The 12,562-nt window shown below is 36.1% G+C and overlaps 1 protein-coding gene across 1 annotated transcript; it reads left to right on the top strand.

Annotated features, from left to right (window-relative positions):
* The first annotated feature begins 6,683 nt into the window (after positions 1 to 6,683).
* LOC129219168 (poly [ADP-ribose] polymerase tankyrase-2-like) lies at positions 6,684 to 7,730 on the top strand. Its single transcript, XM_054853488.1, has one exon. The coding sequence runs from the start codon at positions 6,684 to 6,686 to the stop codon at positions 7,728 to 7,730; it is 1,047 nt and encodes a 348-aa protein (XP_054709463.1).
* Positions 7,731 to 12,562: the final 4,832 nt, after the last annotated feature.

Genomic DNA, 12,562 nt, shown 5'->3' with positions numbered 1-12,562 from the left:
GATATTTATTTTAAACATTCGGGTTATTGAACAATCATCCACAAGCTATCCAAATATCTATATGTAAAATATGTAGAAATCTTGCAAAACAACTTGCAAAAATCCATATTCAAAATCTGGATATCCATAAGCTATTCGAATATCCACATCCAAAACGTGTAACCGTCTGGATATCTTTAAGATGTGCGTGAAATCCATATCCAGAGACATAGACAGATCTGAATATCCATCCGCTGTGTGACAAATCCAATAGATATTTGGATATGTGATGGACCTTTTTGGATGTTTAAGAGATAATTGTGGTTTTCTGGGTTAGACCGCCGCAAGTTACTTAATAATCCTCTCGATCTAAACTTTCTCAATAAAATGACAAGATTGCGAAATTTGTTGTCTTATGATCATAATAACTAAGTCAATGAAAATTAACTAAAAAGGGTCAAATTAAAAATAATTATTAAATAAAAACAAAAAACCAGAATGCGTAAAAACCCAAAACAACTAAAAAGAAAAAAAATATAAGGCTGGTAGTTTGCAATTTATTAAGTATTACTGAATAACTACTCCAATGAAATAGTTTTATAATCGTTACACACATAAGACAAATCATAAATTCAAAAGCAGAATAGAAGGATCAACAGTCGGGGCCCACTCCAATTTTACGGGGTTCCTTGACTGGTCAAAAAAGAATCGGCAAAAATCAACGGTAACACTCTTCCTTTGTGGTGTCAATTGAACGTATTTCGACATACTGCAACTCATAAGTCCCGATCGTAAATGAAAGCATCGAACGTTCAACTAGTTTTTGTATATAGTTAGAAGGATAATGCAATCTTACGCAATAGCTTGTGTCATGTACCGATGTCAATTCATGTTATATGATGCAAGAACCGTTAAATATTTCATAATTACTTATAAATGCTAAAATTATTTGGATTTTGCGGGTGATGCAATTTTTTTACCACCACAGGGGCATGATTTTTGCTGTTTTACGTTGAAACTTCCAATGAGTTTTAACGCTTTGACCCCTCCCCTCTCCCCTGGAAAAATTTGAAATGACGGGCCTGCACGTGGTGTCCTGAGTCATTTCAGCATAAGATAAATGTATCTAAAACATTAAAGCAGGTGTTTAATAGTATATTTTTTATAACTTTATGGGAGTTTAAGAATTTTTGAAATGTATAACTTTGATTTAAAAAATGGTATTTTAAGGCTTTCTGCGAGAATTCAAATGATCGGCAATGAGCCCCCAGTTTTTGCTACACATTTCGATAACTACAAAATGCATTTTTCATACTATTAGAAATGAAGCAAATTATTTTTTGAAAAAAATATACGTCTTTAAAAATTGCCAATTTTTTCTATTTTTTCTCAACTAGAGGTCTCTTGCGCGATTTCAAAAATTAACTAAAAATTTTTATTATTTTTCCAGTTATTGGGATGCCAAAGCGCAAGTTTTCTGCGCTATTAAAAATTGATTTGACAAAAAACTGTTTTTCGACCCACCCTAATGTACACACCAAATTTCATTTAAATCGGTCCAGCAGTTTTGAAGATAATTGACCAAATCTGAAAATTCTCTTATTTTCTTACACCAGTACAATTTGTGGTACGTGATTAAAATTTCAGGATTTCTTCAAATTCCATTAGTAGATAGTTCATACAATAGTTATTTGGTTAGCTGTGTGCTTAAAAACTACAACTACAAATAATTCAAATATGGAACTGAACCTCTTTTTTATATACAACATTCAGAACACAAGTCGAGTCCCGATAATCCGAGTTGACAAGGGCCAACGCCATTTTTTTAATTATTTTTCCCGTTACTTGGATGCCAATGCGCAAGTTTTCCGTGCATACGTATTGATATGACAGGAAAATGTCATGATACATTGACATGACAATATGAAATCAGTACGTTTGTAAATTGTTTTATCTATTTATTTGTATTATTTTCACTTCAAACTCGAGAATTAAATTTCATTCTTTAATTATTTCTCTTATTTTTCAAGACTGATTAGTTTTCTAGTCTAAGAATATTTTCTTAAAGCTGGCATCTGATCGGAAATTCATATCAAGATATTAATAGTACTCGCAATTTAATTTAAAAAATGAAAATTTCTTCGTTTTGCGTAATACTTGACTTATTTTTTTAAATTCATGATTCTAATTGTAATTTAAAGACATAAAATACTTAGTTAGGAATAATTGCGGAAGTTTTTATAGCACATTTAAGAGTAAAGATAGCCATAAATAAATAGATACAATAAAGTACATTTCCGAATGGATGTCAGCATTGAAAATATAAATGTCCTCTGGGCAAAATATATGAATTTATCTTAAAGAATAACATAAATAATTATAGAATAAAATTAATCTTACTCGTGAGATTGAAGTGATAATACGAAATTCTGGGTTGCATGTCCTTTGTTTCAAAGTCTAGGGACGGTCTCGGCCATTTCTATCATTGATCGCACATCGTCTGCGATATGGATTGGCTAGTACTGTATTAATAAGCAAATGCAGTTATCAGTCATTCATAAGTTATTCCTAAAACAATACTATTCCACACTAATAACTAAGCAACCTAAACAATGCAACGCCACGTGCAGTGTGGAGGTCCTGGATCGACTGTATCGAAGGTCGAAGGAGGAAGATAACATGCCAGCAATGCAAGGGACGCTGGGTATAAAGAACTGTGCGCATGCGCAAGTATCAACGAAGGTCCACTTGTTCTATTGTGTACTAATTACCTTGACGGCATGAAATCAATACGATCTCGTCGGCGTCTACGTGTATGCAATGCTGATATTGTAAGGTAATATCAGTATTGGTATTTTAAGATGAATGCAATGTTGAATACGTGTTGTTATTGCAATATTGCTTTTTAATCTTTATGCAACCTTTATGCAGTATGAAACACGTCAATATTGACACCGTCAGTATAATATCAAGATCTGTCAAGGTTGATGCAAGAAAGTTTTCTAGTAGGGTTATTATAAGATGACACACATACAAGAAAACTAGCAACTAACAACTATTGCAACTCTCAGCTGACAAACTATTAACTATTACTAACATTCTAAAGATTTCACATCTCAGAATAAGTTGCCACTAACTCAAAACTAAACTTTAACAATAACGCCAGTCAGAGCTTATCTTGTGCGATTACTTCAACAAGGGTTGCCAGTGATGAGTTAAAAGGCGCCTTTTGCGACTATTTTTGACCATAGGCGACTATGGATTTTTTTTTTTTTTTTTGACAAACAAGGCCCAAAGCCACTGCGCAGGCTACGCTTCTCATGCTTGATATTTCTATCGTTCTGCATCTTATAAATATTTTAGCCAATTGGACGTTATTTTGATATTTGTTGCCGAAGATAAACTTATTTTAATTTTTATTTTAATAACTAACAAAAAATGTTTATTTTATAATTAAGTACTTGTTAATTTTTTGGAGCTTGATTTTAATAGTTACTAGATTATCCATTGTTACTGATTTTTGGGGAAACATATGAGGCAGTGAGAAGCAAAATGATGTAAATGGATATTTGCAAGTTTTGAGTGAAACGTGTTTAAATATAAGGTGCTAGGTAGGCTTTCATTGGAAAAATTTCTAAATCATGCCGTTTAACAGAACCTACCATGGCCACCAGTCCTATGTCTTTTCCCAAGACAGACGAAAGTTCACCTACCATTTGTGAAATGGTTATCTCCTAATTTTAAAATTTCACTTACATCCCTTTGCTTCTCACTGACTCAATAAATTTAAATAATCAAACTCATAATATTTTTGTTTTAAAATTACTCTTGAAATGCAGCACTTTATTAAGTTGACTTTATAAGTCATGATCTCAAAAGTGTACTTAAATAGTTTAGTAGGATTGTTGATTTTACTGATATTGGTACCGCTTTTTTACGTCATTGAAGAAAAGAGGAAGACTTGGATGTGTTATACAAATACTGGCACTCTTAAATTGCATGTAACTAAAAACGGCAGTATTAGATGCCAAGCTTATATCGATGTAAAAAAATCATAGATTGTATAAAGTGAACATGGGGAAAATTTCTCATATGTGTTCTAATTCCAGTCTCAGCAAAACTTGGAAATGAATTTCAAAATTACTTCTGATTTTAAATTATTGTATCCCGAGTAGCATCAACTCATCGGCCGTTCATCGAAATCCGATCAAACTTTGATCGGTCGATGATCGGCCGATGATCGGATTCCGATGAGTTTTCATCGGAAATCGCTCCAATATGTCTCATCGGCAATAGTAGAATCCGATCATCGGTATCCGATGAATTTTGCTCCCTATACCGATGAGATTTGGAGCAATATACGAGCAGTGCTTTTCCGAGGCGATGAATTTTGGATGAAAATACGATGAGATTTGGACCAATATACGAGCAGTGCTGTTCCGAGGCGATGAATTTTGGATGAAAATACGATGCGATTTGGACCAATATACGAGCAGTGCTGTTCCGAGGCGATGAATTTAGGATGAAAATACGATGAGAAGTAATAACAACTGCGATATAGGGACAAGCAGGAGGAAAAAAAATTAACAGTGGGAAGATGGGTCCGCCATCTTGGATGATCACGTGACACTTCCGCCATCTTTAAAACTTTCAGAAGGGGTATTTTCGGATGACGTCATTTGGGACAATTATTTAATATACTTTAATTTCTTTTAATAACTTGTTTACTTAATTTCTAATTTAACAACTTTTGATGAACGTGATTCATGAGCTCAATCTAAGTCGCTTTAGCCGGGAATCGAACCCTAGACCTCTGGAATACGAGATTCATACGCTAACCACTAAACAAGCAATGCTCTATCCAAGGAGGAAAATAATGTATTAAATGGAAAATCATCATTTGTGGCGCAATCTATCGGGGGTAAGGCCATGACAGATTTCTGAACGGAATTTGAGAATTTTATTCAGTGAATATACTTGTGGCGCCAGCTAGTGAAGAGTCGGAGTCGATCATTTTGCCCGCAAACCGAGTCGGAGTCGGTAATTTTGGGAGTCAAATTGAACAAAATGGAATTGTTTTGGAGATAGAGAGAAATCATTCAAGAGTCGGAGTCTCATTTTGTTCGCAATTCCAGTGAGGTAATCGGGGTTGTAATCGTGGAGTTAAAGTTGAATTGATTTTGCAGCAAATCGGAGTAAACCCTTCCAAAATCCAGGAGTCGGATTCGGAGTCAGTCTTCTCAGTCATTTTTCCTCCGATTCTCAACCCTGAATGTTGATCCGTATAGCCTTACGTTTGATCAATAGTCGGATATTCGAATAATAAAACTTATCCTATTTTAACAGTGGGGAGGTTTCCAAAAATTTAAGATTGGGAAAACTTTTATCGGAAAATTTAAACGACCTACTTTTTTTAAGATGAAATGTAACTCGGCAAATTTTCATCGGAAAATTTGATCGTTACGATCTTTTTTTCCGATGAAATGCAGCTCGGCAAATTTTCATCGGAAAATTTGATCGTTACGATGTCTTTCTCGGATGAAATTTCGCTCGGCAAATTTTCATCGGAAAATTTGATCGTTACGATCTCTTTTTCCGATGAAATTTCGCTCGGCAAATTTTCATCGGAAAATTTGATCGTTACGATCTCTTTTTCCGATGAAATGTAGCTAGGCAAACTTTCATCGGAAAATTTGATCGTTACGATCTCTTTTTCCGATGAAATGCAGTTCGGCAAATTTTCATCGGGAAATTTGATCGTAAGGATATAGTTTTCCGATAAAAAACAGCTCATCGAAAACCGTTCTCGGATTCTGATCGCAACGATATCAGCGTGCATTACGCGATGAGTTTAGGAGGAGTCGATGATCAGCCGAGCAAAATCCGATGAGTTAATGCTACCTGGGTTAGCATTAAAATGAAAAATTTTTCTTTTTAATTGTTGTTTTGGGATAGTGGTAGTTAATTTGCTCTTTACAGTCCACCCTATTAAAGATTGATTTTTAAGCTAAAATAGTGCGGTGTATAAAAGGTTTTCTCTGATGTTTTGTGAACTAGAACCAAATCAGCACTTGAGTTCGTACTTTCAAACAGTCCTAACTTTTCCTTGAAAATGTTCAATTTATCCTTGAAAAGTCATTGATTACTCCTTGAAAAATTAATTTAAATTTTGTGTTTTAACTAGAATGCAGTACATATATATTTCTTTAAATCACACAAACTCAATTTGTAATTCTTTTCTGTTTTAAAAATCAAAGAAAGTATGTTTAATTTGCCTTGAACGTATAAAAAATATCTTTGCTCAATTTTTATTCAAGACACTTGTGGAAGGCGTTGGAAAAAATAACTTTTGCTTTTTGAGCAGCTATTCTATTTTAAATGTTGACTACACTATTCAAATGTTAAAACAAATATTAGATCTGCGGATTTAAGTTTTGATTTTCTTTTATTTACTATATGTATTCATGTTTTTGATGACAGATATTTCGTTGTGTGATTGGCTCACGCATTTTTTTTTTTTTTTTTAAGTTGGTAAATTCAATGAAAATCACTGGAAAAAGGTTTTCTTCCAATCACATTTGAGATGCAAAAATCAACTTAATTATTGCTCCGAGGAGACATTTTTTTTAAAAATCTCATGCAACTAAAACAATTATTTTGAACAATATTTTGATGGTAAGACTATAGTTTTAAGTTTGAGTGGAATGTGTGCTAATGTGGGACTCCTCTTTCTCTCTTCCAGGAAACGGACTGCGTTGCACGAGGCAGTAGATGTCGAAGACGTGGTGTGGCTGAGGAAGCTGCTAGAGGAAGGGTCGAACACACGGGCCAGGGATGAAACCGGACAGACGCCCTTACATGCTGCTCTAATGAGGAGGAAGGAGAGGATAGCCGATATCCTGGTAGATGCCGATTGCATCACGGATATCGAGGACGAAGATGGGTACACCCCTCTGCAGATCGCAGCAGAGAAGGGATGCCTGAGAATCATCGAGAAATTGATAGCCGGCGGAGCCGATACAGCTCGAAAGGATCGCCAGGGGCGGACTCTGCTTCACATAGCCCTGGAGAACAGCGAGGAGGCTGCGGCCGAGATGCTGGTAGGGGCCATCCCGGACCTGAACGTCCCAGACAGACAGGGGCGAACCCCCCTGCACTGGGCCGGGAGAAACGGGCACGTGCAGGTCGCGAGGCAGTTGCTGGTGAGGGGGGCAAATCCACACATGGATACATATTCGGATTTGTACCCCCTGCAATCTGCTCTCTACGTAGGACAAGTACCGGTGGCCGAAGTCATTGTTGCGCATTATGCCCTCAATGACTTGGAGGAGAAATTACGCGAAATACATCTGTCGCGGCCAGAGAAGATGTGGGAGAAGCTGCTCCCGGTCTGCAAGATGGAGATCTGCAGGATGAAAGACACCCAGGTGAAAGGATCCCTGCTCTCTTTCTGCGATCTCGCCTTGAGACCAGCAAGCAGGTTGTCCCAGCGCCTCTCCGTTGAAGCGATTCAATGGCTGTGGGACAACCATTGCAAAATTCGGGAGTTCCCAATCTACGGCGCTTACCTTTGCAGTAAGCTAAAGGTAGTGAGTGACAGGAAATCCCACGAAAATCATATTCTAAAGAGCTTCTCTCTCCTCTCTCCGCCACTGCTGCCGGTGTGCACCGAAGTCATCCTCCCATTCTTGCCAGACGCTGACCTTCAAAATCTTGTCCAGGCCTGCAAGTTTCTCCGAAGTCCTCCTTAGAAGATGTGATCTTTAAAAATGGCTATTTTTTCCGCCCTTGAACCACTGTGAGCCGTGTCAACAGCACTGTCTCAGAAATTCTACCGGGGACCGATGTCGTCCAAACAAGCTCTCCCGAGTATTTTCCTCAAACATCCCGTTTCACAGTTCCCACCATCATCTCCACCAAGCCGCTTGTGGTACAATAAATTTCCAATTTATGCCGTTGTGAGCGTAAAATTGCTTCACCTTGAAGGAGATGAGAACGTTCCAGGGATTGGTAAGCTTCTTGTTGGTAGCATGAAAAGTGGCTGCGTTATCAGAGTAAATTGTGCGAGGAATCCCACGTCTTGAAACAAATCGTTGAAGTGCCATGAGGCGACGTGATAACAAGCCAGAAAACTCCCCTCCCCCCTGCTTCGTTACGCCACCAGTCGTCGATCCATGAACTTGGCGCGAAACTTAGAAAGCAGTGCAATAGACCAGTAACCAGTAGTGCTGCTTGCTCTGGTTGATATAGATGAAATAGGAAATATGTAACTTCGGATGCACATTTTTGAATACAATTCTGTTGGATTTATCTCTTCCATTCCACGTACCGGAATGTAGAGGCAATTAAAATATATATATATATATATATATAATATAAGTCTTAAAAGTGTCTGCTGAGTGAAAATGAGTCAGCAATTTCCGCTTCCGAACAACCTGCATGTGAAGAAAAAAGCTGGGGGCCTCATGGAATAAATTTTAAAGTTCGGAGGTAAGTACTTTTCTCAGATAAACAAATTTACATTTTATGCAGTTAAGATTACTTAAGTTTTCCTCCATTACACAAACAATTGTCAGTTTCCTTTCTGATATCTTTGTCTGTAATTTGTAATTTCAGTATACTGCTTTAATATTTGAAACGGTTAACTTGCAACTTTTTATTTCTTTATTTTTTCAACTTTGTACGCGCATTTATTCGAAATGGATTTTCCAAGCTGACAATATACATATGTCAAAATTTTCTGCAAATATACTTGTTGCTATCAGAAGCAACGTAACTTATTGTTGATATTCAGTTAATATGTAAACAAGTTTATTGAAACAGGCTTTTAACTGAACTAATCTTATATTTTCGGTTTCGATTAAATTGTTTCATACGCTAGCATGTGTTATTTTGATCAAAAAACATTCCTTGGTGGGCTTCCGTAGTTCTGAGGTAGAAGATTAGATCTGAACGCCGGAGGTCGTGGGTTCGGTACTCAAACATTTCCCTTACAACTACGCCCCTGCAATGTTATTCAAACAAGCTGGTTCTGTGCGTAAATTTAAATATATATATATATATATATATATATATATATATATGTATGGGTTTTTTTTCACTGTTGTCTTTAAGTTTTATGATATTTATGCACACATTGTGGTTAAGTTAACGGTATCCATAATTTCTGGGCTTGCGAAAGATTACTTTTGAGCAGTGGATACACAACGTGTTTTTGCCAAATGCTCTATGCTTGTTTGTTTATGCTTTAAAAGGGCAAAATATCTTGAACTACATATTTTTTTGAACTCCTTGGATTTTCAGTTAATAAGCTTTCAGGAACGCTGGAACTGTAACATAAATTGAATTAAGGGGCTGTCTATAAAGTATGTTGCAAAATTTTGAACAAATTCCCCCCCCCCCCTCCTGGTTACATGTAACGCTGTTCAACATGAGCATATTGTTATAAACAACGCCTGATGTCACACTTTTTGTTATCCCCTCCCTTCCCCCTGTCACAAAACTGTCACATTAAATTCCTAAAAGAGTATACTCAGCAAAATGTTGATCTAAATTTAACATATATGAGGTTTTAAGTTTTAAAGAAAGTTGCTAAAATGGTCATTCTATGAAAAGTTTTTTGAAAAAGGTTACTTTGTCATCAATTAATGCTTTTTAAAATAATTTTTAAAAAGCCTAAAATGATGAACGATTTAAGCCCCCCCCCCCACACAAGAATCATTAGCAGCAGAAAAAGCTGAAAATGGAAAAGTAGCCGAATTCCAAAAAAAAAGGCTGTTTAGATATTGAATACACATTTTTTTGATGTACAACATACAGTATTCATGATATTGTAATTCTTTAATTCACGTTTTTCAAGTTGAATTCCTGTGTAATTTTTCGAGATGCCCACCGAAGGGGGGGGGGTCGGAATCATAGTCTCATAGTAATGATAGCTTTTCAGCGGCTATAGTTATAAATAACTGTGCCCTTGAAATTTTAAGGGAGATGGAGATGTATTTGGATTTTTTTTTTTTGAAGTTTTTATAATTGAAGGGGGTAGGGCACCGTCTACTTTGGGGAATGGCACCCAAGCATTCACGTCTTTTTAAAAGCATAAATTTGCTCAGCTAAGTTAACATTAATAACCTGGTATTATGTACTTTAATTCGATGTTATGTCTTTGAAACATATTGCATTCATGTTTCCCGTTTACTTAAGTAAAAATGTTTATTTATTTTTTAAAATTTCATTTAATTCTTATTCAAATACAATAGTAAAATTATTTTTTGTTTTGATGTAATTGTGAAATGAAAGTTCATTTATTTATTTGAATACTTCTTAAGACTTAATGTTTCAATACAATATACGAGTAGTTAAAATGCGATTAGTTAAAAAAAAATTTCTAATGAAAAATAAAACTGTTTATTTATCACTTTGTTTTAACATGATTGTAAAATAAAATCGTGTTTAGTTATTTGAATACTTTGTAAGACTTATAAATGTTTTTATGTAAAATACTATGAATTAAGCTCAGTGTATTTTTTAATGTATGATTATCGGTTCCTTTTTATGTTTTCAAATGAATAAGTAGAACTTTTAATGCTACTAAAATAATAGAAGACGATAATAAATAAGCCAAATAGTTTTATTTAACCAAAATACTAATCGAAGTGCTCACTTCCCAATATCATTGTGGATCGACGAACGATGACGTCATTTGCTAGTTGGATGGTCTTCCTATCTCGAAGGCCTCGCATGAGGAATCGATCAGTCGAAAGATCTGAAACGGTTTCTAAGGGTAGTGCTCGGGTTGTGGCACAAGTGAAGAGTGCAATATAGGCCTTTTGTGTTGTTAAATGGTGACGAACATGCAGAGGGCCAGCAAATCGATTCCAGTGACAGAGAACGGTAATGATGGACGGATCCTGTCTATTGGTAACGGTGCTTCAACTAGTAATGCACCAGATAATCTTGCAATTTTGCAGGGTAAGCAGTTTCGTAAAACCTTCTTGATGGCCTGTCTACCTCGTAATATCCAATATTTGTCACGAAATTCAGAATGAACTACACGAACTCCAAGGTGGTGCAGACGAATATGTGTATGCTGGATCAATAACGAGGTGAAGCGATGAGAACCATCAAGTAACAGCGGATGTCGTTGAGACTCCGAAAGTTGAGCAAATTGTAATCGCCCTCCAAGTCGTATAAGCCCATTTTCGAGAAATGGATTAAATTTGGCACAGTAGCGTAACTTCAAATTTTCGGCTCACCCGCAAAATCTGGTTTTATGCTCCCTACTAAAAATCGTATTAATCTACATTTGCAGTACAATTTTTCAAGTTTGTCGGCTTCGCAATTTATTTTCAAACATGCATAAACACACACAAGGAGAGAGAAGGGGAGGAGAAGGCATATTGAGGTTTTAGTTTAAAAAGAGAGTTCGCAACACAGTGAGGAGAAAAAGAATAAGCAGTATGAATTTTATTGTAAATATAATACTTGTACAAAAATATGGGACAATACAAATTGGTGCAATAAATTTGGGGGGGGGGGGGGGAGTTTCTAAAATTTTAGTTTAGCAAACAGAATTTCAGACTATATTTGGAGTATTGAAGGCTCGGGGCTGTTCGTCTTAAATTTTTCGAATCTGAAGTTTTAAAAGCGTGATTGTAAGTCTTTTTTGTAACATAATAGAAAACGGTCAGTGACTTTTTTCCTGCTACTATTATTAAAGTTCGAAACACGCAACTTTAGAAGATCTTCAATGATGGTAAAACAACGGCGGGAATCGAAAGCTTTTTCAAAAATGTCGCTAATGAGGGTCTTCTATTACATTTTTAGAACTTTCATTTCCGAAAAAATACCCTGGGAGAGCACCCGATCTTGAGTCCTTCTTTTAATATCAATAAAGACCCACTAAACATTACATTTTTGAAGCTTCAATATTGAAAAGTTGAGGGATAGCTCCTGAACCCATCCCTTCCCTTAACGCTACTAAAGAAGCCAACGCATTTAAAGGCTCCAATTTCAAACAATTTCCGGTGGAAAGTTTCAAACCCCGTGCCTTCCCCCTACGTCATGAAAAATGGCTTACAACTTTTCAGGACTACAATTTCGAAAATTTTCCGGAGAGGAGCCCTCTTGTCCCTCTTTCCTTATCACTTCATCTTTCCACATCATTCAAAGATCGTCTAAAACAAAGTTTCTGGAACTCCTACATCGAAAAGTTTCTGGGGAAAAGTTTCCGAATCCCATGTCTCTTGCTCATTCATCAAAGACGGCCTATAATTGCGTTTTTAAGACTTCAATTCCGAAATTTTTTCCGGGGGAAGCCTCCGAACCTCCTGGGTTTTATCATCACTAAAGATATCTAAACTTGCATTTTTGTGGCTCTAATATCAAAAAATGACTGGGCAGAATTCCTGAATCTCATTCTTTCCCTTCAAGAAAAAAGGATAGCCTCAAATAATTGTTTCGAAAATATACCCTTAAATTTCAAAAAAATTCCCGAGAGGGAAATTTCGGGGTAGAGCCTGCAATCACTCCTACTTATACGCGAATATCAAACGACTCAATCAACAAACAAATCCATAACTATCTT

The sequence above is a fragment of the Uloborus diversus genome, chromosome 3 (assembly GCF_026930045.1).
Source record: "Uloborus diversus isolate 005 chromosome 3, Udiv.v.3.1, whole genome shotgun sequence".
NCBI classification, from domain to species: Eukaryota; Metazoa; Arthropoda; class Arachnida; order Araneae; family Uloboridae; genus Uloborus; species Uloborus diversus.
Note: the sequence above shows the minus strand (reverse complement) of the source record. Positions and strands in the feature narration are given on the sequence as shown.